Here is a 25,905-nt window from a genome sequence, read left to right on the forward strand (position 1 = left end):
TCCCGGGAGCGGAAAGACTTCCCTTAGGGGGAAAAAAGGACGGGGATACACTCGCACACACACACTTATCCATCCACACATATACAGACACAAGCAGACATATTTGGTCTTTAAATGGACCATGTTATTTATGTAACTACATGCCTAAGACCCAGTTCACGCAAAAGTGGCTGGTGCTGTCGCCTGGTGGTGGCAAGGCAGGGTTGTACCATGGGTGAGAAATAAGCAATGCTCACTGAAGGGGTACTGTCAGAGAGTTTCAAGATAGTCATGTTACCACTGTCAAACCAGCAAATTCTTTGTTGTGGCAAACAACAAGTGAAGTGCAAAATTGCTTGAATAAAACAAAGAAATGTACGGTTACCATTTGTGAGTGGATGTAAATTTAAGGCACTGAGCAGTAGCGGATGCACTTATATTTCGTGGAGAAATGGTCTTTTTCCTTGAAAATTGCCATCTGACAGTGTGAGTGGAACAACGTTGTATCTGGAACTCGCAATGGAAAATATGGTTCTCATGATTATCATAGCCAAATAGTAGTAGCTGCATGTTAAATAGTTGGGATTTCTAATGTAGTAGTTAAACATCTAGTCAAAATTGAAATGTTTTCATCATGATTCCTATTTTTCATACATTTTTCATACGAACATAAGACTGCAAATTTTGTGAGAAATGTTCAAATTTATTTTGACACCTTTCCAAAATGTGGTCATTCATTCATATTTCACTGCTATAGCAAAGAAATTCCTTGGTACAGGGCACACTTCCCTACCATGTGGAAGAGATTTCACTCTTATAAAAATAACAAAAGATTGTTTCCCTTGTATCACCCAGAGAATTGGATTTCAGTCTTTGCTAATGCCAAGATCAACAGATTCCCTGTCTGAAAGATGAAACCAAAGGATTTCAGGGATCTTAGCATACTATACCATGGGCTGCACACAGGCTCTTTCAAAACATGAGTATGTCTAGCTAAAAATTTCTGCAGATGACCCTGATGCACTGAGAGAAAAAGAACATCCGACAAGCATGGGTTTGTCAAAGCAATACTCAAAACTGAGGTACTGGGAAGGAAATCTGCCACATTTCAGTTTTCCCTATCTTGTACTATAAAAGGAGCCAAGAACAAAACCTTACTTGACATGTGGCAGTAAATCCCAGTTGAAAAACGGAATTTCTTTGAGAAATTACCATGTGAATAGTGGATATGCATCTCCGTCTCACAAAATACATTGATTGAAGGCAGAAATTGTAATGCTGACTGTACTTGTTTAATATAATTGCAACAGGGATAGTGTTAAATTTTCCTATATCTTCTGCTACTGTTTGTGAAACAAACACTGTTTTACCTTTGTTGTTGCACTTCCTCAAAATATGTTTTCTATTTCTGCAATAAGTAACACACAAAAAACAGCTCAGAATTGTAATGGCAGTGATACCACGCAATTTGTCCAGGATAATGAAAAAAATAGTGTTATTTTTTCAAAGGAGACATAAGTAATTGTGTAGTAACTGTTACAAAAAAATGCAGAATGGTGTTTTACCTCACATACATTGCCTGCATAAAGAACGACCAAATAGGTAAGAGTAGCACAGTGTTCTTGTTCTCCTGTAAAACATACTTTTTGTTAGTTACAATATTGTTCAGGTTGAACAATTCAGTTATGCGTCATCGTATAGAGTATTATTCATAATGAGATTTCCTGGCTAACTTGTCTTGATCCAACTGGATAGCTGTGCGTGTTGAAGTTCCGCTTCTGGGGCAGGTAGGTGTGCCAGCCCCTAGACTGAATCTGACCAGCGGATTAACAACAAGAGTAAGTGGGCTGGGCAGCTTGGATGTGGCTTTTCGATGGTTTCCACATCCTACTCAATACAGGGCTGTACTCAAGTGCCACTTCAGTTTTATGAATTGCAAAAATTTCGTAAACTTTGCTCTCTTACACATGAGCAGACAGTTAGGGTACACATATTCTGTCCCCACATGGGGGATGGAGGGAAGGGGGCACATGAAGGAGGGGCCGGGAGATGACTAATGGAGTGGTGATAGAAAGGGCATCTGGCCACACTTCACACTAACTCTGACAAATCTGTTAATAACCATGTCGAACCTGCATCAATGCAGGACAAAGACACAAGAAAAAGAAGAAAACTGGGTAACCAATCTTGTCAAGTTCTCTACCGATGTTAGATAAAATAAGATAAGATACTTTATTGTCACATAACATGTTTCCCCCCCCCCCCCCCCCCCCATGAACCATGGACCTTGCCGTCGGTGGGGAGGCTTGCGTGCCTCAGCGATACAGATGGCCATACCGTAGGTGCAACCACAACGGTGGGGTATCTGTTGAGAGGCCAGACAAACATGTGGTTCCTGAAGAGGGGCAGCAGCCTTTTCAGTAGTTGCAGGGACAACAGTCTGGATGATTGACTGATCTGGCCTTGTAACATTAACCAAAACGGCCTTGCTGTGCTGGTACTGCGAATGGCTGAAAGCAAGGGGAAACTACAGCCGTAATTTTTCCCGAGGACATGCAGCTTTACTGTATGATTAAATGATGATGGTGTCCTCTTGGGTAAAATATTCCGGAGGTAAAATAGTCCCCCATTCGGATCTCCGGGCGGGGGACTACTCAAGGGGACGTCATTATCAGGAGAAAGAAAACTGGCGTTCTACGGATAGGAGCGTGGAATGTCAGATCCCTTAATCGGGCAGGTAGGTTAGAAAATTTAAAAAGGGAAATGGATAGGTTAAAGTTAGATATAGTGGGAATTTGTGAAGTTCGGTGGCAGGAGGAACAAGACTTTTGGTCAGGTGAATACAGGGTTATAAATACAAAATCAAATAGGGGTAATGCAGGAGTAGGTTTCATAATGAATAAAAAAATAGGAGTGCGGGTTACCTACTACAAGCAGCATAGTGAACGCATTATTGTGGCCAAGATAGACACAAAGCCCATGCCTACTACAGTAGTACAAGTTTATATGCCAACTAGCTCTGCAGATGATGAAGAAATTGAAGAAATGTATGACGAGATAAAAGAAATTATTCAGGTGGTGAAGGGAGACGAAAATTTAATAGTCACGGGGGACTGGAATTCGTCAGTAGGAAAAGGGAGAGAAGGAAACATAGTAGGTGAATATGGATTGGGGGGAAGAAATGGAAGAGGAAGCCGCCTTGTAGAATTTTGCACAGAGCATAACTTAATCATAGCTAACACTTGGTTCAAGAATCATAAAAGAAGGTTGTATACCTGGAAGAATCCTGGAGATACTAAACGGTATCAGATAGATTATATAATGGTAAGACAGAGATTTAGGAACCAGGTTTTAAATTGTAAGACATTTCCATGGGCAGATGTGGATTCTGACCACAATCTATTGGTTATGAACTGCAGATTGAAACTGAAGAAACTGCAAAAAGGTGGGAATTTAAGGAGATGGGACCTGGAGAAACTGAAAGAACCAGAGGTTGTAGAGAGTTTCAGGGAGAGCATAAGGGAACAATTGACAGGAATGAGGGAAAGAAATACAGTAGAAGAAGAATGGGTAGCTTTGAGGGATGAAGTAGTGAAGGCAGCAGACGATCAAGTAGGTAGAAAGGCGAGGGCTAATAGAAATCCTTGGGTAACAGAAGAAATATTGAATTTAATTGATGAAAGGAGAAAATATAAAAATGCAGTGAATGAAGCAGGCAAAAAGAAATACAAACGTCTCAAAAATGAGATCGACAGGAAGTGCAAAACGGCTAAGCAGTGATGGCTAGAGGACAAATGTAAGGATATAGAGGCTTGTCTCACTGGGGGTAAGATAGATACTGCCTACAGGAAAATTAAAGAGACCTTTGGAGAGAAGAAAACCACTTGTATGAATATCAAGAGCTCAGATGAAAACCCAGTTCTAAGCAAAGAACGGAAGGCAGAAAGGTGGAAGGAGTATATAGAGGGTTTATACAAGGGCGATGTACTTGAGGATAATATTATGGAAATGGAAGAGGATGTAGACGAAGACGAAATGGGAGATAAGATACTGCGTGAAGAGATTGACAGAGCACTGAAAGACCTGAGTTGAAACAAGGCCCCGGGAGTAGACAACATTCCATTAGAACTACTGATGGCCTTGGGAGAGCCAGTCATGACAAAACTCTACCATCTGGTGAGCAAGATGTATGAGACAGGCGAAATACCCTCCGACTTCAAGAAGAAAATAATAATTCCAATCCCAAAGAAAGCAGGTGTTGACAGATGTGAAAATTAGCGAACTATCAGTTTAATAAGTCAAAGCTGCAAAATACTATCGCGAATTCTTTACAGACGAATGGAAAAATTGGTAGAAGCGGACCTCGGGGAAGATCAGGTTGGATTCCGTAGAAATGTTGGAACCCGTGAGGCAATACTAACCTTACGACTTATCTTAGAAGAAAATTAAGAAAAGGCAAACCTACGTTTCTAGCATTTGTAGACTTAGAGAAAGCTTTTGACAATGTTAACTGGAATACTCTCTTTCAAATTCTGAAGGTGGCAGGGGTAAAATACAGGGAGCGAAAGGCTATTTACAATTTGTACAGAAACCAGATGGCAGTTATAAGAGTCGAGGGGCATGAAAGGGAAGCAGTGGTTGGGAAAGGAGTGAGACAGGGTTGTAGCCTCTCCCCGATGTTATTCAATCTGTATATTGAACAAGCACTAAAGGAAACAAAAGAAAAATTCGGAGTAGGTATTAAAATTCATGGAGAAGAAGTAAAAACTTTGAGGTTTGCCGATGACATTGTAATTCTGTCAGAGACAGCAAAGGACTTGGAAGAGCAGTTGAACGGAATGGACAGTGTATTGAAAGCAGGATATAAGATGAACATCAACAAAAGCAAAACGAGGATAATGGAATGTAGTCAAATTAAATCGGGTGATGCTGAGGGAATTAGATTAGGAAATGAGACACTTAAAGTAGTAAAGGAGTTTTGCTATTTAGGGAGCAGAATAACTGATGATGGTCAAAGTAGAGAGGATATAAAATGTAGACTGGCAATGGCAAGGAAATCGTTTCTGAAGAAGAGAAATTTGTTAACATCGGGTATAGATTTAAGTGTCAGGAAGTCGTTTCTGAAAGTATTTGTATGGAGTGTAGCCATGTATGGAAGTGAAACATGGACGATAACTAGTTTGGACAAGAAGAGAATAGAAGCTTTCGAAATGTGGTGCTACAGAAGAATGCTGAAGATAAGGTGGGTAGATCACGTAACTATTGAGGAGGTAGTGAATAGGATTGGGGAGAAGTTTGTGGCACAACTTGACTAGAAGAAGGGATCGGTTGGTAGGACATGTTTTGAGGCATCAAGGGATCACAAATTTAGCATTGGAGGGCAGTGTGGAGGGTAAAAATCGTAGAGGTAGACCAAGAGATGAATACACTAAGCAGATTCAGAAGGATGTAGGCTGCAGTAGGTACTGGGAGATGAAGAAGATTGCACAGGATAGAGTAGCATGGAGAGCTGCATCAAACCAGTCTCAGGACTGAAGACCACAACAACAACAACATGTTTTTATAGAATCATTTGATTGAGAACATTAGTGACTCGTCAGTCTTTAACCTAAGTTGTTACAGTATTTTATATACAATACGTAATACATAATACATAGGTCTCTTATTATAATAAAAATACAAGATTATATTTTAAATCTTTTCGTAAGTCATCAAATCATTACCGTAGACTTCACACACCTATATGAAGTATGGATGTACTGAACGGAATACAAACGGCCATTCAAGCTATAATTCTATATATAAACATGAATATACAGTGAACCTGTATACTTCGTATCTATATGGCTTTGAAAGTATACCATTTGTACTTGTATCCTTTCTCCCTATTCCTATTTATAAGTTTTTCTTAACTATTTGCTTTTTATTCATTTAGAAATTCTTCTATACTATAACAACATTTTCTTTTTAGGTATGTGCCAATGGTCTCCAATGTGTATTCTCCAAATATTGACCTTATCTTATTTCTGATCTTCAGAGCCATGTAATGTGGACTATTTTCATATAATGTGAGTCTGTAATAAGGTAGCATGTATTTCAATTTATGTCTAGTTTCATAGGCATGTGTGAATGTATTTCCTCCAAACAGATATGGGTTTTTCTGTTCAAAGAGAAGTATTTCATATATGAAGATGGAAGGGATTGTCAAGAAATCCAGGCTTTCGAATAGTGGTTTGCATGAATGTCTGCTATTAGTTCCTGTCATAGCTCGAAGGTGGTTTGTCTTTTCAGCACCCCAAAAAATTATTCCATATCTTATAACTGTTATGAAATATGTGTGGTATACAATTTTCTTCATCGTTAAATCCGTTACTTTGTGTAGTACCCTCATTGCATAAACTCAACTATTTAATATCTTCTTCAGTAGAATGTCCACATGGTCAGTCCATTGCAAGTTTTTATTTAAAGTTATCCCAAGAAATTTTACAGAATCAACTGTGGTCAGTTCTTTACCTGGATATTCTATTTGCGATATATATTCAGTACTTTGTTTGGTCCTGAAGAGTATGATTTGGGTTTTTTCAAGATTTAATTTCATAGCATTATTTTTTATCCATTGTTCAAGTTCTTGTAGAGTTTGTTTCATGGTCCATACTAACTCTTCAGTGCTTTTGCAGCAGACTACAGCAGTTGAGTCATCTGCCTAAAGTACTGTGTCCATATTTACTTCGCTAGGTATGTCATTTATGTAATATAAGAACAGAAGTGGTCCTAACATCGAGCCCTGAGGCACGCCTGCTTGTATTTCTCTCCAGCTAGAGCAAGTTTTCTCTCCCTTTTGATGTATCACCACCCTTGAGTGTCTGTTTTTGAGATAAGATGAAAACCATCTTACAGATTTTCCATGGAAGCCATAGGTACCCAATTTTTGGAGCAGTAGCTTATGGTTTACTGTGTCAAACGCCTTTGAGAGGTCACAAAAAATATCAGATACACTTTGTTTGTTGTCGAGGCATTTACTTACTTTAGAGATTAGTTCATTTACAGCTTGTAAAGTGTTTTGTCCCTTCCTAAACCCATTTTGGTTATTGAGAATAATATTACCTTCTTTACTGTACGAAATTGATTACATACTATTCATTCAACTATTTTAGAGAAAACTGGGAGTATAGATACTGGGCAGAAATTTACTAAATCATATTGTTTTCCCTTTTTGTAGATTGGACAAACTTCAACATATTTTAGTCTGTCTGGAAAGCAGCCCTCATCAAATGATTAGTTTATTATTTTACAGAGTTGAGGTGCACTTCCTGCCTTTATGATATTTGTTGGAATTTCATCCCAGCCCACAGATTTAAGATTTTTTAGGGATTGTACGATGTTAGCTACTTCCTTACATGATACTGCAGTAAATTTAAACTCTCTTGATTCCTACAGTACTGCATCAGGTCTTATTTATGGAAGCAAGAAGTTATGAATTTTGTTTGTGGTTATGAAGTACTTACTAAATTCTTCACAGATGTGCCGAGTGTTAGTAACAGTATTCCCACCAATTTATAGTTTGTAATTAAAATTTTTTGTTTCTTCAGTATCTGTTTCTTTTGTGACAACCTGCAATGGTGCTTTTGATTTATTTGAGGCATTAGCTATGTATTTACTGTTTGCCATTTGTTTTGATTGTTTAACTACCTGATGAAATATTTTATTGTATTTGATTTTGTACCTAATAAATTCCGCATCATGATTGGTTTTCACTTCCTTATGCATTTCCCTCTTTCTAATACTAGAGATCCTGATACCTTCCGTAATCCATGTCTTACTTTTATTGTATTTATTACGTGTGAGACATAAATTGTTTTATTTGACTCATGATGGAATTGTAGTTCATAACTGACTAATTCTAGGCAGTAACAAATCATGCCACAAATAAAGTAAGTAACAGTACCTGGTAGAGCAGCACATGTGAAAAATTTGAAGATCTTAGAGATTATGTACAGGACAATTGGCTGATGTGTGTGTGTGTGGGGAGGAGGGGGGTGGGGGCACTGAGGGGCAGGGATTTTCACAAAGAAAATGTGTTACTAAAATGGAAGTTAGTGAACACCATCTTTAGTTTGTCAGTCTCTCTGAATCTACCATTATAATTATGTAAAGCTGGTGGTCAAAGGTGTTTAGAGAACAAAGAGAATCTATGAAGGTTTTCAATTGAAAAATGTAAAATCAATTACTTAAAGATTTAAAGACAATGTTTTACAAAGTATACTGCTGATGTGGAACGTTGCTGCAGTTATAAGTCTGGTAGGATCACATATGCCATGATATATGAAATTTTATCTTTAAAAAGCTGAGCTGTAAGAATTATGTTTCATCTACATTACGATCTGTTTAATGTTAAACTTCATAGTAGGACAGAAGACCAATATTAATCTCAGCATTACTATTTGCCATAACATAGGACTTTTAGGAACACACGAGGCAAAAGTGACCCTATTACTTCTCTTAGAAGATAGGTTAAGGAAAGACAAAACTATATTTATAGCATTTGGCAACTTAGAGAAAGCTTTTGACAATGCCAACTAGAATACACTCTTTGAAATTATGAAGGTATCATGGATACAATACAGAGTGAGAAAGGTTATTTCAACTTGTACAGAAACCAAGTAGCAGTTACAAGAGTCGAGGGGTATGAATGGGAGGCAGTGGCTGAGAAGGGTGGTGGTGGTGGTGGTGGTGGTTAGTGTTTAACGTCCCGTCGACAACGAGGTCATTAGAGATGGAGCGCAAGCTCGGGTTAGGGAAGGATTGGGAAGGAAATCGGCCATGCCCTTTCAAAGGAACCATCCCGGCATTTGCCTGAAACGATTTAGGGAAATCACGGAAAACCTCAATCAGGATGGCTGGAGACGGGATTGAACCGTCATCCTCCCGAATGCGAGTCCAGTGTGCTAACCACTGCGCCACCTCGCTCGGTGCTGAGAAGGGAGTGAGATAGGGTAGTAGCCTATCCCCAATCCTATTCAGTCTAGATAGTAGCCTATCCCCAATCCTATTCTGTCTATACACTGAGGAATTACTAAAGGAAACCAAAGAAATATCTGGAGAAGGAATTGCAATTCAAGAAGAAGAATAAAAATGTTGAGGTTTTCCAATGACATTGTATTTCTGTTAGAAACAGCAAAGGGGTTGGAATGAGCAGTATCTTGGAAGGAGAATATAAGTGAACATCATCTACAGCAAAAACATTGGTAGTGGAATATAGTCAAATTAAGTCAGGTGATGCTGAGGGAATTAGATTAGGACATGAGACACTAAAAGTAGTAAATGACTTATGCAGTAAAATAACTGACCAGTAAAATAACTGATAATGGCAGAAGTAGAGAGGATATAAAATGTAAACTTGCAAAGACAAAAAAAAGCATTTCTGAAGATGAGAAATTTGTTAACATCATAGTCCAGTATAGAAGTGAAATGTGAGCAGTACACAGTTCAGAGAAAAATAGAATATATACTTTAGAAATGTGGTGCTACATAAGAATGCTGACAGATGGTAGATCATGTAACTAGTGAGGATGCATTGAGTAGAAATGGGCAGAAAAGAAATTTCTGGCACAACTTGACTAAAAGATACAATCAGTTAATAGGACACATTCTGAAACATAAAGATCTCCTTTTTAGTACTGGAGGGGTGTGTGTGTGGGGGCGAAGTAAAAATTGTAAAGGGAGACCAAGAGATGTTCCAAAGGCTGCAGGTCACAGTAGTTATTCGGAGATGAAAAGACTTGCACAGGACAGAGTAGCATGGAGACCTGCATCAAACCAGTCTTCGGATTGGAGACCTCAACAACAGCCTTCAAAGCCCATAATCTAAAATGAAAACTTGGGTATTTATTGTGGGAATAATGAACAACACAATGTAACTTAAGAACATTGTCCAATACTTTTATTTGGCATTTCATAATGCTGAACTGATGTGTTCCACCAAAATTTCAATGTCTATGCACTATATATATATATATATATATGTGCTTTCTAAGATACTGTCAATTCCCATGGCCAGTATGATCACCAACTTGAACTCCATTGAGCACGTGTGGGACATGGGGACATAGTGAAACAGTATCTGGTCTAATTTGCATTACTGTCAACATCCCCTGACCAGTTGTAAAAACAGGTGGAAACAATAGATTATCTCCGAACGTGACATCTGATACTTCTACTATCAAATTGTTGACATATGTATACTGAATTTCACCTATTTTGGGTCACGCAAAAGATGGAACTTCACGTTCAAAACAATTTTTCCATCACTTCACGACTTTGCATACATTGACAGGCACTACAGGACCTACATAATAAATCAAACCTGATCAACATGGCATCATTATTCTAAGGTGTTCCTTTTTTTATTTCAGACTAGTGTATTATCATGATAACAGAAAATAAGGGGAGAAAAATAATAAATTATTGAAAAGAAAATTTACTTAAAGACAAAACCCAAAAAGAGAACAAGCACATGAAAAGCAGTACCTGAAATCCTATTCACTGCCTGGAATCTTGCTCTCCTTTGAAGTTATGGTTGAAGACACAGAAAAAGACACATTTCTGATGTCGTAGCATGAATGGTGTAAGTCATGCAATGACAACAGAAATGTTTTATCTCTTAACCAAACAGTTTTAGAAAGAAAACTGTACACAAACCTACAAATTCTTTTCATGATGATATACCTTATTGAATTATATTCCTTGACTTCTGTTGAAATTTTGGCTTATTTGCTCTAATTTTCCAGAAATATGTCATGTAGGAGTTACAAATGTACATCTGTTTTCTTCTTTTTTTTATGTATGAGCCACAATGGACTATGTTTACATCAACTGTTTTTCCTTCCATTTCTTCCACATTTCTCTCATCATTTCTCAATATCTCTCTTCTTTCTTCTGTCCAAGCGGTCCTAGTCTTCTTCTTGGGTTTTTACCTTTGAATATTGGAATTTTTTTCAAAGGGGCAGTCGTTCCTCAAAATGTGTGCAGTAATTCCAAGTTTGTCTATGTCCCTTACACTTTATCAAAATAGCTGAACAGTATTTTTGTCAGTCTGTTGGGATTCATCCTCTGGATGTAGCCATAGAAAGCTATTCTTCTTTCCCTAATCATATGTGTAATATTTTTAATCCTGTCTGCCTTATTTCACTATTTTGGCATTTTCTGTATTGTGTTTGCTCTTTAACTGGTTCCAATATTTACCTTAGAGTTTTTATTTCTGGATATCTAGTCCATCATCACCTTTTTGTTTAGAGTTAAACACTCTGCATTATAAAATGCTTATGGCAAATTACTAAAGAATAGTGCCTCAGTTTAGCATCTAGAGATTTTGATTTCTTTTTATATATATCCTTAGTGAGGTAGTACACTGTTTTCATCTTATTAATTCCTGTTCTAATGGCTTCCTTCTCTGAAATGTCTTGTTCTTTTAGATTAATTTGTTAGGTCATTCATTTTTTTTCATATTTACTTTCATTATCTTGTTGTAGGGAATGTTTGTCATAGATTTGGTTTTCTCAATGGAGATTTGTTTTATTTACATTATTTTCGTGTATGTACCATGTTCAAGGGATTTACTGTGTGGTGTTTCCTGAAGCAATGTGTTACACAAAAAAGGGCATCAATCTTCACAATATATTATATCTCTTTCCTTATACATGTCCTGTCAAGTCCTGTTGCACGGGAACAGACATAGCACAGTCTTTTGGTGGAATTGTTTTGAGGAAATGCTGCACTGGTAACTGAAGGTTTTGCACGGTGTGTACGAATGCCCAGAAGTTGGAGAGATTCTTCTGCGATGCCAATCAAGACTGCCATACTTGTCTTCTCTTCAACTGATTGATTGTAAATTACAAATGAATTTCAGGCAGCCAGCTGGAGCAAATGAAAAAAAAAAAAAAAAAAAAAATTGGACTAGCAATATTTTCATACTCTCTTTCATGGTATCAGATTTGTTGACATCCACCGATCAGCTATATCAACTTCTTTCATTTGTGGTTGTAATCAATGACTACTGTAGTTTTCTTAATAATTTCCCCATTCTACATATTCCCATTCTATGTAATCTCTTTTAAGTCACTGTTGTGGTTAATTGACAAAAGTGCAATATCATTCTTATCCTCCCATTTTATTGCAAATCCTTTTCTCCTTCTGCATTCAAATATTTCTACTTTGCCAATTATTTTATTTTGAAATGAGGTGGCATGTCAATTCTTGTCAACTTCACAGATTGCATGTATCCATAGTTTTTTGGTTAGAAAACCTATGAACTGAGAAGATGTATAGAAATTCTAATGCAGTAGCCAACACTAACGGGAAGATGACATGAGTTAGAGGGCAGAAGGAAGAAGTAGTAAACGAATTCATTCAGAAGCTTAGAAATATTAAGTGAGACAGTATTTACCAGTGTCAAACAGGTATAAATGAAACTGAAACTGCTTTTAAGAGCTTCATTAAAATTTATTTAGATTTGTGGTATATTTGTTCTCCTCATAAAAATGAACCATGGATCTTCCCAATGGTGGGGAGCCTCGTGTGCCTCAGTGATACAGATTTCCTTATTGCTGAGGCATACAATAGAGGGTTATCTGTTGAAGGACCAAACAAATGTTTGGTTCCTGAAGAGGTGCAGCAATCTTTTTAGTAATTGCAGGGGCAACAGTCTGAATGATTGGCTGATCTGGCCTTGTAACATCAGCTAAATCGGACTTACTGTGCTGGTACTACAAACAGCTCAAAACAAGGGGAAACTGCAGTGAAACCTTGCTTAATGCACAATTCACGTAATGAACAAAACAAATTGTAAAAAATGACTCACTTAACAAGCGATGTTTCACATAAAGAGTGACGACAATTTAGTGTGACGTCACCTGCAGTTCATGCGCAGTAGGGAAAACATTCAACAATGTGAACATCTTTCATTGTCAGCAGTGGCATATGAACAATGTCTTTAGTATCTACTGCAGTCTGGGTTTAGTGCTCTTTCTGCTACCATCTTGGAGCAGCTTGTGATCATAAAGTTTTCTAAACTTGTGTTCAACAGTGTTTTTTTGTCTGCAAATTTTAATAACCTTTCGTTGAAATGTCCCCAAAGATGAAGTCGCAACAAGATAACCATATGAGAAAGAAAATGACCTTAGAAATGAGACATAAAATCATTGAAAAACGTGAACATGGTGTGAGCATTGCTGTTTCAGCAGGGACATACACTCAGTCTACATCAACTAATTGCGCTCTCCTTAAGAATAAGGACAAGCTTAAGGAGAGAGATGCTTCAAAGGGAGTGACAAGAGTATCTAAACAATGGTTTCATATCCTGCATGATGTCAAAAGCTTACTCCTTATATGCATAGATCAAAAGCAATTGCAAGATGACACTATTAACTAGAACATCATTTATGAGAAGGCAAGAATGATTTTCACCGACCTCGTTAAGAAGGCCCCAGGATTATCAGCAGCCAAATAAGTATTTAAGAGAAGCCTTGGGTGGTTCAAGAAGCTTAAGAGAAGAACCGGCATCCACATCATTGTGAGGCACGATGAAACAGCCAGCTCCAACACAAAGGCAGCAGAGAACTTCAACAGTAACTTCAAGATGCTCATAGATTCTGAGGGCTATCTGCTGCAACAGGTTTTTAATTGTGATGAGATGGGTGTGTTTTGGAAGAAGATGCCAAAGTGTACCTTTATAACAGCAGAGGAGAATGAATTGCTAGTCAAAAGGCCATAAAAGACTGTGTCACACTGTGTTTCTGTGTCAATGCAAGCAGCGACTTGAAAATTAAATTGCTGCTTGTTTACTATTCAGAAACTCCTTGAGCCTTCAAGAAGTGTAAAGCCCAGAGTAGCAGGTTAAATGTGATGTTGAGGTCCAACACCAAGGCTTGGGTGACACTTGATCTTTTCTGTGATTGGATCAATGAAGTGTTTGGTCTTCCGATCAAAAAGTATTTGCTCGAAATGAGTATGCCATTCCATGTCTTGCTTGTTATGGACAATGGTCCTGCCCATTCTCCAGGAATACTAGACCACCTCCTTGAAGAATTTCAATTCATCAAGTTCCAATTTCTGCCTCCCAACACCACTCTGTTACTCCAGCTTATGGACCAGCAGATTATTTCTAAAGTTAGGACGCTCTACACTAAAGCATTCTTCAAGCATTGCTTTGATTTGACTGAAGCTACCAACCTCACTCTCAGAGAGTTTTGGAAATATCACTAACACATCATTGCCTGTGTCAAGATGATCAAAAAGGCATGGAAAGGGGTTACCAAGGAAACCCTCACTTTGGCTTTGGCCAGAGTGCGTTGTTAACTGTGACTCTGAGGCATCTGAGTCAGTACCTGTGGAGCCTGCAGTCAATGAGATTGTGTCTTTGGCCAAGAGCATGGGACTAGAAGTGGATAACAACGATATTGATGAGCTTGTGACAGACCACAACCAAGAAATTACCGCTGAAGGAAGAGCTTATGCAGTTGCAGTGTGTTCCACAGCAGGAAGTTGTGGAGAGTTCTTCAGAGAAGGAGGATTTCGTAACAGCAAAACAGCAATCTTCTGGTGCAACAAGAGGAATGCTGAAAGCTTGGGAATTGGCCGCATCGTACTTTGAAAATAATCAACCCAATAAAGCAGTGGCTACACACACTACAAATTTATTCGATGATAATGCAGTATCGCATTTTCACCAAGTGTTGAAGCATTGGCAGAAATGAATGACTATAAATAGCTTCCTAGCGAAAAAGAATATGTCATCTACTGTGAATAATAAAGAACATAATAATATATATATATATATATATATATATATATATATATATATATATATATATATATATATATATATATATATATATATATATATAAAGAAAGATGATGAGACTTACCAAACAAAAGCGCTGGCAGGTCGATAGACACACAAACAAACACAAATATACACACAAAATTCAAGCTTTCGCAACAAACTGTTGCCTCATCAGGAAAGAGGGGAAGGAGAGGGAAAGACGAAAGGATGTGGGTTTTAAGGGAGAGGATAAGGAGTCATTCCAATCCCGGGAGCGGAAAGACTTACCTTAGGGGGAAAAAAGGACAGGTATACACTCGCACACACACACATATCCATCCACACATACAGACACAAGCAGACATATTTAAAGACAAAGAGTTTGGGCAGAGATGTCCGTCGAGGTGGAAGAGTAGAGGCAAAGAAGTTGTTGAAAGACAGGTGAGTCTTTCCGCCGTCCACCTAACCTTCGTAACCTGTTAGTTCATCCCTATGAAATCCCCAAACCACCTTCCCTACCCTCTGGCTCCTATCCTTGTAACCGCCCCCGGTGCAAAACCTGTCCCATGCACCCTCCCACCACCACCTACTCCAGTCCTGTAACCCGGAAGGTGTACACGATCAAAGGCAGAGCCACGTGTGAAAGCACCCACATGATTTACCAACTGACCTGCCTACACTGTGATGCATTCTATGTGGGAGTGACCAGCAACAAACTGTCCATTCGCATGAATGGACACAGGCAGACAGTGTTTGTTGGTAATGAGGATCACCCTGTGGCTAAACATGCCTTGGTGCACAGCCAGCACATCTTGGCACAGTGTTACACCGTCCGGGTTATCTGGATACTTCCCACCAACACCAACCTATCCGAACTCCGGAGATGGGAACTTGCCCTTCAGTATATCCTCTCTTCTCGTTATCCGCCAGGCCTCAATCTCCGCTAATTTCAAGTTGCCGCCACTCATACCTCACCTGTCTTTCAACAACTTCTTTGCCTCTACTCTTCCACCTCGACGGACATCTCTGCCCAAACTCTTTGTCTTTAAATATGTCTGCTTGTGTCTGTATGTGTGGATGGATATGTGTGTGTGTGCGAGTGTATACCTGTCCTTTTTTCCCCCTAAGGTAAGTCTTTCCGCTCCCGGGATTGGAATGACTCCTTATCCTCTCCCTTAAAACCCACATCCTTTCGTCTTTCCCTCTCCTTCCCCTCTTTCCTGATGAGGCAACAGTTTGTTGCGAAAGCTTGAATTTTGTGTGTATATATATATATATATATATATATATATATATAATTTTCTTTGCATAAATGGCGTGAATAAGATAAAACTTTTAGTATTTTTTCCACATGGAACACATTATCATATTTTACAATAATTTATATGGTATAAACTGTTTTGCTTAATGAGTGTTTCGCACTATGAATAAGATTCTGGAACAAATTATGCTCACTACACGAGGTTCCACTGTGCAACTGTAAATTTTCCTGAGGGCATGCACCTCTACTGTATGGTTAAATGATGATGGCATCCTTTTGTGGAAAGTACACCATAGGTAAAATAGTCCCCCATTCAGTTCTCTGGGAGGGGACTACTCAGGAGGATGTCATCAGAAAAAACAAAACTGGCATTCTACGTATCGGATCGTGGAATGTTACGATCCCTTAATCCGGTAGGTAGGTTAGAAAATTTAAAAAAATAAACGGATAACTTGAAGACTGATATAGTGTGAATCAGTGAAGTTGGGTGGGAGCATGTACAGGACTTCAGGACAGGTTAACTCATTGCTATAAACACAAAATGAAACAGTTGTAATGCAAGAGTAAGTTTAATAATGAATAAGAAAACAGGAATGCAGATTAGCTACTTGGACAGCATAGTGAATGCATTATCATAGCCAAGACAGACATGAAGCCAACACCTAATACAGTAGTACATGTTTATATGCCAACTAGCTCTGCAGACAATTAGTTAAGAGAAACAATGATTTAATAGTGATGGGGGTCTGGAATCAAACAGCAGGAAAAGGAAGAGAAGGAAAAATTGTAGGTGAATATGGGCTGTGGGAAAGGAATGAAAGAGGAAGCTGCCTGGTAGAATTTTGCACAGAGCATAATTTAATCATAGCTAACACTTGGTTCAAGAATCAAGAAAGAAGATTTTATGTGTGGAAGAGACCTGGAGACACTGGAAGGTTTCAGATTGATTATACAATGGTAAGGCAGAGATTTCAGAATGAGGTTTTAAATTGTAAGACATTTCTGGGAGCAGATGTGGACTCTGACAACGATTTACTGATTATGAACTGTAGATTAAAACTGAAGAAACTGCAAAAAGATAGGAATTTCAGGAGATATGACATGGATAAACTGAAAGAACCAGAGGTTATAGAGAGTTTCAGAGGGAGCTATAGGGAACAGAGGAGCAAGGAATACCCTAAAAGAAGAATGGGTAGCTTTGAGAGATGAAATAGTGAAGGTAGCACAAGATCAAGTGGGTACAAAGACGAAGGGTAGTAGAAATCCTTGGGTATCACAAGAGGTACTGAATTTAATTGATGAAAGGAAAAAACATAAAAATGCAGTAAATGTAGCAGGCAAAAGGGAATACATATAAAAAATGATATTGACAGTGCAAAATGGCTACGCAGGAATGGCAAGAGGACAAATGTAAGGATGTAGAAGCATACATCACTAGGGGTAAGATAGATGCAACAGGAAAATTAACGAGACCTTTGGAGAAAAGAGAACCATCCATATGAATATCAAGAGCTCAGATGGAAAACTAGTCCTAAGCAAAAAAGGGAAAGAAGAAAGGTGGAAGGAGTACATAGAGCGTCTGTACAAGGGAGATGTAGTTGAAGGCAATATTATGGAATGGAAGAGGACTTAAGATGAAATTGAGATGAGAGATACAATACTGTGGGAAGAATTTGACACAGCACTGGAACACCTAAGCTGAGAAACAGTCCCAAGAGTTCCATTAGACCTACTTAAAGGCTTGGGAGAGCCAGCCATGACAAACTCTTCCATCTGGTGACCAAGATGTATGAGACAGGCAAAATACCCCCAGCTTACAAGAAGAAGTCTGATTCCAATGAAAGTAGGTGCTGACAGATATGAAAACTATCAGTTTAATACGTCAGTGTTGCAAAATACAAACACAAATTCTCTACAAAAGAATGGAAAAACAGGTAGAAGCCAACCTCGAGGAAGATCAGTTTGAATTCTGGAGAAATTTAGGAAAATGTGTGGCAATACTGACCCTGCAACTTCTCATAGAAGATAGGTTAAGGAAAGGCAAATCTAGGTTTATAGCATTTGTAGACTTAGAGATAGCTTTTGACAGTGTTGAGTGGAATACTCTATATCTAAATCTAAAGATGGTAGGAGTAAAATACAGGGAGTGAAAGGCTATTTTTTGTACAGAAACTAGATGGCAGTTATAAAAGCCAAGGGGCATGAAAGGGAAGCAGTGGTTGAGAAGGGGGGTGAGACATCCCCAATGCTTTTCAGTCTGTGTACTGAGCAAGCGGTAAAGGAAACCAAAGAAAAATTTGGAGTAGCAGTTAAAGACCAGGGAGAAGAAATAAAAACTATGAGGTTTACCGACGACACTGTAATTCTGTCAGATACAGCAAACGACTTGGAAGAGAAGTCGAATGGAATGGAAAGAAGGATGTAATATGAACATCAACAAAAGCAAAACAAGGATAACGGAAAGTAGTTGAATTAAATCAGGTGATGCTGAGCGAATTATATTGGCACATGAGACATTTAAAGTAGTAGATGAGTTTTGCTATTTGGGCAGCAAAATAAGAGATGATGGTTGAAGTAGAGAGGGCATAAAATGTAGATTGGCAATGCAACAAAAAGAGTTTCTGAAGAAGATAAATTTTTTTAACATAAAATATATATTTAAGTGTCAGGAAGTCTTTTCTGAAAGTATTTGTATAGAGTGTAGCCATGTGGGGAAGTGAACCATGCACTATAAACAGTTTAGACAAGAAGAGAATAGAAGGTTTTGAGAAGTGGTGCTACACGAGAATGCTAAAGAGTAGATGGGCAGATCATGTAACTAATGAGGAGGTACTAAGTAGAATTGGGGAGAAGAGAAATTTGTGGCACAACCTGAAAAGAAGAAGAAGGATTGATTGATAGAACACATTCTGAGGCATCCAGGGATCACCAATTTAGTACCGGTGAGAAGTGTGGAGGGTAAAAACCATAGAGGGAGACCAAGAGATGAATACAGTAAGGAGATTGAGAAGTATGTAGGTTGCAGTAGTTATTAGGAGATGAAGAGGCTTGCACAGGATAGAACAGCATGAGGAGCTACAATAAACCAATCTTTAACTGAAACCACCACAACAACAATAACAACGAAAATCAGTCATGAAAGTAAAACTACAAAGAAGGACATTTAGTGGAACACAGATGAACTTATTAATATCAGGCAAAATGTATTATCTTTGTACCATGTGTATAAAGCTTCTCCTAAATATGAAACAGTGAAGAAAGATGAATTGTACAAAGCTTATCTTGTACGTAAGAGCACCTACAGAACTAAGCTTACAATGGCACAAAGAACAGTCTATGAAAGGCATATTGAATGTGCTCCTAATAAGTGCAAAGCTGCATGGAATGTTTGTGCACAAGAGCATCGCATATCATGAATGTAACATACTTATTGATCTGGATAAAGTTAATCTTTTTTCCATGGATTCTGTAACCCACATTAGGAACAAAATTACAAGTACTACTGCAGCTGATCTACTTAAGCAACACCAATAGGGGAGCTATAGCTTTAAATGGAGGACAATCATTCTTATTGAGATTCAAAAGTAATGGCAAAGTTCTCAAACTCCAAGAGCATGGACTAATTATAAAATAAGAAAAACAATACATATAATTAGTGAACCATTGGCCTTTCATTTCAACAGGTGTCTAGAGTTTGGAATATTTCCTACAGTACTAAAAATATCAAAAGTCATTCCAGTGTACAAAAGACATGACAACATGATCTAAAAAAATTACCAGCCTGTTTCAATAGTTCCTATTTTCTCCAAAACATTTGACTTTCTTATTTACAACCAACTAAACTATTATATCTAAAAACAAAGATGATGTGACTTACCGAACGAAAGTGCTGGCAGGTCGACAGACACACAAACAAACACAAACATACACACGAAATTCAAGCTTTCGCAACAAACTGTTGCTTCATCGGGAAAGAGGAAAGGAGAGGGAAAGGCGAAAGGATGTGGGTTTTAAGGGAGGGGGTAAGGAGTCATTCCAATCCCGGGAGCAGAAAGACTTACCTTGGGGGAAAAAAGGACAGGTATACACTCGCACACACACACATATCCATCCGCACATACACAGACACAAGCAGACAAGCATTTTCTTTCTCTTGTTTTTAAGTTGTGTGTTTCCCAACTTCTTTAAATTTACAAATCCAGCTTTTTGTTAGCATACTGTTACTCATTTTGTAAAAATTTCCAAAAAAATCAGTGGTCTTTCCTTTATTGCTTCATCATTTTTTTCCATGTTATACACTTCTTAATTTGCTGGCTTCTTTGTTTCTCATTAGATCCATTATTTTTCTCCTAATTCTCCTCTTTAAAACTTTTAGTAAGTCTCATATACAATTCAGGATTCACCACCCTGTTACAGAATATTATTTTTGCATTTCTCAATATTTACTTTTATTATGGATATTCTTAGCTGTTCAATATCCTCTCTCTCAATTTTGCATTTTCTTTCTCTTTTTTGGCAGTTTTTCTAACCCACTTTCTCAAATTATCTTTCCTGGTTACTTGAATGTTTTAACCTTTTCTATTTGACCAACAGGCACTAGAGAAGTGAAGGAGCTAGGCCAATGTAATAAAAAAAGGCTCTTTATGTCACATATTTTGATACTGACAATCACAGGGACCTTCCTGTTGACCTAGAAACATGAAATTTCCCAAGAAGAAAGGTTTCACATCGAAAACAACAAAAAAAAAAAATCCAAACATTGTCAATCTGTAATTATATGAGACAAAAAATGTAATTATATATATGAAGACAGTAACTTGTTCTCGAAAGAACAGTTACTGTTGATGACCGTGCAGCTTTTCCCTGGAATAAATGATGGCTAACTGACAACCTCAGCTGCCGACAGGTGTTGTTGTTACACCTCGATGTGGACAGCTGAAAATGTGTGCCCCGACCGGGACTCGAACCCGGGATCTCCTGCTTACATGGCAGACGCTCTATCCATCTGAGCCACCGAGGACACAGATGAATAGTGCGACTGCAGGGACTTATCCCTTGCACGCTTCCCGTGAGACTCACATTCCCAACTGTCCACAATTCTACATATGTATTGTACCTTATAGACATTTGCCCACCCACTCATTACTCGCGCACGCGTTGGCGATTCCTGTAAGAGTTTGGGCAACCTGTTGGCATTCGCACAGACGAAGGTCAATGGCTGGATAGCCTTTAACTATATATATGAAGACAGTAACTCATTCTTTCGAGAACAACAGGTTGCCCAAACTCTTACAGGAATCGCCAACGCGTGCGCGAGTAATGAGTGGGTGGGCAAATGTCTATAAGGTACAATACATATGTAGAATTGTGGACAGTTGGGAATGTGAGTCTCACGGGAAGCGTGCAAGGGATAAGTCCCTGCAGTCGCACTATTCATCTGTGTCCTCGGTGGCTCAGATGGATAGAGCGTCTGCCATGTAAGCAGGAGATCCCGGGTTCGAGTCCCGGTCGGGGCACACATTTTCAGCTGTCCACATCGAGGTGTAACAACAACACCTGTCGGCAGCTGAGGTTGTCAGTTAGTCATCATTTATTCCAGGGAAAAGCTGCACAGTCATCAAAAGTAATTGTTCTTTCGAGAACAAGTTACTGTCTTCATATATATAGTTAAAGGCTACCCAGCCATTGACCTTCGTCTGTGCGAATGCCAACAGGTTGCCCAAACTCTTGCGGGAATTGCCAATGCGTGCGCGAGTAATGAGTGGGTGGGCAAATGTCTATAAGGTACAATACATGTGTAGAATTGTGGACAGTTGGGAATGTGAGTCTCACGGGAAGTGTGCAAGGGATAAGTCCCTGCAGTCACACTATTCATCTGTGTCCTCGGTGGCTCAGATGGATAGAGCGTCTGCCATGTAAGCAGGAGATCCCGGGTTCGAGTCCCAGTCGGGGCACACATTTTCAGCTGTCCACATCGAGGTGTAACAACAACACCTGTCGGCAGCTGAGATTGTCAGTGAGTCATCATTTATTCCAAAAATGTAAATTGTTATCAGACTGTTTTTCTGTCTGACATCTTTTTCTCAGGAATGAGTAGACACATCAAGCTGAAATTTATATCACATACTTAAGTCTATGGACCCTTGGCAAAATATACATCCGTTTACTTCCAAGTCAATGGAATCAAAAGATATGGCCATTTATGTCACATATTTTGATACTCGTAAACTCATCAAACCCTATGGAGTATTTCTTGTTGACCTAGAATCATGGAATTTGGTAAGAAGTAAAGTTTCACTGTACAAGTAAAGGAAAAATCCAAGAATTGTTTATCTGTAATTATATCAAAAAAAAAAAAGAAAAAATCTTTTGTCATTTGTTATCTAACTCAAAACTTGAAATTAAAATATTCTGGATAGTCTTGGTATCCATGGGACCGATATCTTCCCAGCATCAATGTTGATATCAGGAAAACTTGTGATCCTCGATTTTTGGAAGGGACGAACTGCCTACATAGATAATTAAGTTTGTACAGAACCTTTAATGTGTGAGGCCTACTTGGACATGGCCAATTTTTTATGCTAATAAAAGAATAGTTTTCTCTTCGGAGATTCTTAAGTCTGCTCTGTTCTAAGAAATTAATATGTATTTGCATCTTCTGGATTTTCAGATAGCACAGTAAAACCATCATAATACATCAGGCAGTTTACTCCAAGCCACTGTTTCTTCTCCCGATATTTATTGGAGATGGTATTCTTTTAATTTTTTGTTCCAGATTCTTACAATTTCTCTAAAATACAGTAAAAGAGGATAGGAGATTAGCCATCACCATGGCTTATACCTGAATTTATTTACCTCTTTACTTCTCAGACTATATGTAAGAATATCACTGATCACATTCCCAATTTTGACAGAAAATCAAAAACTTGCATTCGTTTGAGCAAGGTTCTCTCTCAACAGAGAAAAATGTCTTCTTGATAACCCCAAATGTTAAAACTGGGCGTTTTGGAGTTCAGCTGTCTGACATATAATAAATTTCAAATTAAATATTTGTTCTAAAGAGGAGCTTTCCTACATCTGCTCTGATGTTAGTGTAATTGTCTGTTTAGAGGTTTTCAGTTCTCTTTCGCAGCTAATTTATTTTGTAAACTACTGGTAGGTGAGAAATTACTGTAGAGTTACTTCAGGAAGGAAGATTAGTGTTTAACGTCCCACTGGCAATGAATCCATTGGTGAGGGAGCACAAGCTCTGATTGTGTCAAGGCAGGGGAAGAAAACTGGAAGTGCTCTTTCAAAGGAACCATCTGGCATTTGCCTAGAGCAATTTATGGAAATCACAGAAAATCTAAATCTGGATAGCCAGACACAGATTTGAACCACAGTCGCCCCAAATGCAAGTCCAGTGTGCTAGCCACTGTACCACATCACTCGGCCTCTGTAATTAGTGACATCTTCTTTGCAACCTTTCTTGTGTGAAAGTGCATTAAGACAAATTGCCATTCTTCTGTTATCTTTCTGTTTTCCATACTTGATCAAAAACTATTTGTTATTCTTCATAGTTTCAAATGCTTTTGTGATTTTTTTCAATGGTTGCCTATGTATCTTCTTACTGATCATCACAGAAATCTGAAAATTCAGTTCTGTGTAATTTGGTAGATTGCCAAAATATGTGTAGTATTTCACAATTTTCAGTATTATTCAAGCCAATTCTAATTATTTAACTGCAAAGTAAATATATAGTTCTTGTCATGCCTTTGATTTATTCTTGAAGGTCTCATAAAAATCACTGGAAATATTTATTGTGACTTTTCTTGAATTTCCGTACATTATTATTCAAGCAGTTCTAAAATTTTTTGTAGTTGTTGCCATGTTTAAATTGGCTATCATGTTCATTTCCAGACCATATCCATTGCTTTTTATGTCTGGTCAACCTAAGTGTATTGTTGCTGTCATGTGGATTTGCTGAGATGGCTTTCATCAGTTGCATTAAAACATACTAATGTAATTAAAATGCAAATATATCAAAAATATTACCGCCTTGGTTTTGTAGGAACTTTCTCCAACAATCGTTCAGCCAGAGGATTATATTCATCTGAGTCTCTAGATTGTGGAGATAGTCTTGATTCTGCATCCATGATATTTGTATATATCTGAAACAGAGAAAAATTTACACAAATAAAGATAACACTATAACGAAATATTTGCATATTACCCATGTAAACAAAATAAGATTGACTTATTATGATATTTACACAACAAAATCAAAAGTGACAGCCAATCTTAAATTTCTGGATCCACCTGTTTCTACCCTAAAACTGCTAAAAATAAGTTACAGAACAAGAGTTCATATACAGGACAAATGTAATGAACAATAGAAACATAAACGGAAAAAGCATGCGAAGTTCAGAAGAACGCGAAATCCCGAAGACTGGCTAAAATTTACAGACGCGCGAAATTTGGCACGGACTTCAATGCAAGATGCCTTTAATAGGTTCCACAACGAAACATTGTCTCGAAATTTGGTAGAAAATCCGAAGAAATTCTGGTCATATGTAAACTACACAAGCGGCAAGACGCAGTCAATACCTTCGCTGCGCAGTGCCGATGGTACTGTTACCGACGACTGTGCCGCTAAAGCGGAGTTATTGAACGCAGTTTTCCGAAATTCCTTCACCAGGGAAGATGAATGGAATATTCCAGAATTTGAAACACGAACAGCTGCTAGCATGAGTTTCTTAGAAGTAGATACCTTAGGGGTTGCGAAGCAACTCAAATCACTTGATACGGGCAAGTCTTCAGGTCCAGATTGTATACCGATTAGGTTCCTTTCAGATTACGCTGATACAATAGCTCCCTACTTATCACTCGTATACAACTGCTCGCTCACCGATAGATCTGTACCTACAGATTGGAAAACTGCGCAGGTCGCGCCAGTGTTTAAAAAGGGTAGTAGGAGTAATCCATCTAACTACAGACCTATATCATTGACGTCGGTTTGCAGTAGGGTTTTGGAGCATTTACTGTATTCAAACATTATGAATCACCTCGAAGGGAACAATCTATTGATACGTAATCAGCATGGTTTCAGAAAACATCGTTCTTGTGCAACGCAGCTAGCTCTTTATTCGCACGAAGTAATGGCCGCTATCGACAGGGGATCTCAAGTTGATTCCGTATTTCTAGATTTCCAGAAAGCTTTTGACACTGTTCCTCACAAGCGACTTCTAATCAAGCTGCGGGCCTATGGGGTATCGTCTCAGTTGTGCGAATGGATTCATGATTTCCTGTCAGGAAGGGGTCACAGTTCATAGTAATAGACGGCAAATCATCGAGTAAAACTGAAGTGATATCAGGTGTTCCCCAGGGAAGTGTCCTGGGACCTCTGCTGTTCCTGATCTATATAAATGACCTGGGTGACAATCTGAGCAGTTCTCTTAGGTTGTTCGCAGATGATGCTGTAATTTACCGTCTAGTAAGGTCATCCGAAGACCAGTATCAGTTGCAAAGCGATTTAGAAAAGATTGCTGTATGGTGTGGCATGTGGCAGGTGACGCTAAATAACGAAAAGTGTGAGGTGATCCACATGAGTTCCAAAAGAAATCCATTGGAATTCGATTACTCAATAAATAGTACAATTCTCAAGGCTGTCAATTCAACTAAGTACCTGGGTGTTAAAATTACGAACAACTTCAGTTGGAAAGACCACATAGATAATATTGTGGGGAAGGCAAGCCAAAGGTTGCCTTTCATTGGCAGGACACTTAGAAGATGCAACAAGTCCACTAATGAGACAGCTTACACTACACTCGTTCGTCCTCTGTTAGAATATTGCTGCACGGTGTGGGAT

General features: G+C 38.4%; 1 protein-coding gene across 1 annotated transcript in view; it reads right to left on the reverse strand.

Annotated features, from left to right (window-relative positions):
* LOC126260454 (dynein axonemal heavy chain 6) overlaps positions 1–24,204 on the reverse strand; it is a 1,163,459-nt gene extending 1,139,255 nt beyond the window's left edge. Inside the window, exon 1 of the mRNA XM_049957783.1 lies at positions 24,093–24,204. Coding sequence (XP_049813740.1) covers positions 24,093–24,193 — 101 coding nt within the window. The 5' untranslated portion in view covers positions 24,194–24,204. The remainder of the gene's footprint in view (positions 1–24,092) is intronic.
* Positions 24,205–25,905: the final 1,701 nt, after the last annotated feature.

Source organism: Schistocerca nitens, chromosome 5 (genome assembly GCF_023898315.1).
Source record: "Schistocerca nitens isolate TAMUIC-IGC-003100 chromosome 5, iqSchNite1.1, whole genome shotgun sequence".
In the NCBI taxonomy this organism is placed as follows: Eukaryota; Metazoa; Arthropoda; class Insecta; order Orthoptera; family Acrididae; genus Schistocerca; species Schistocerca nitens.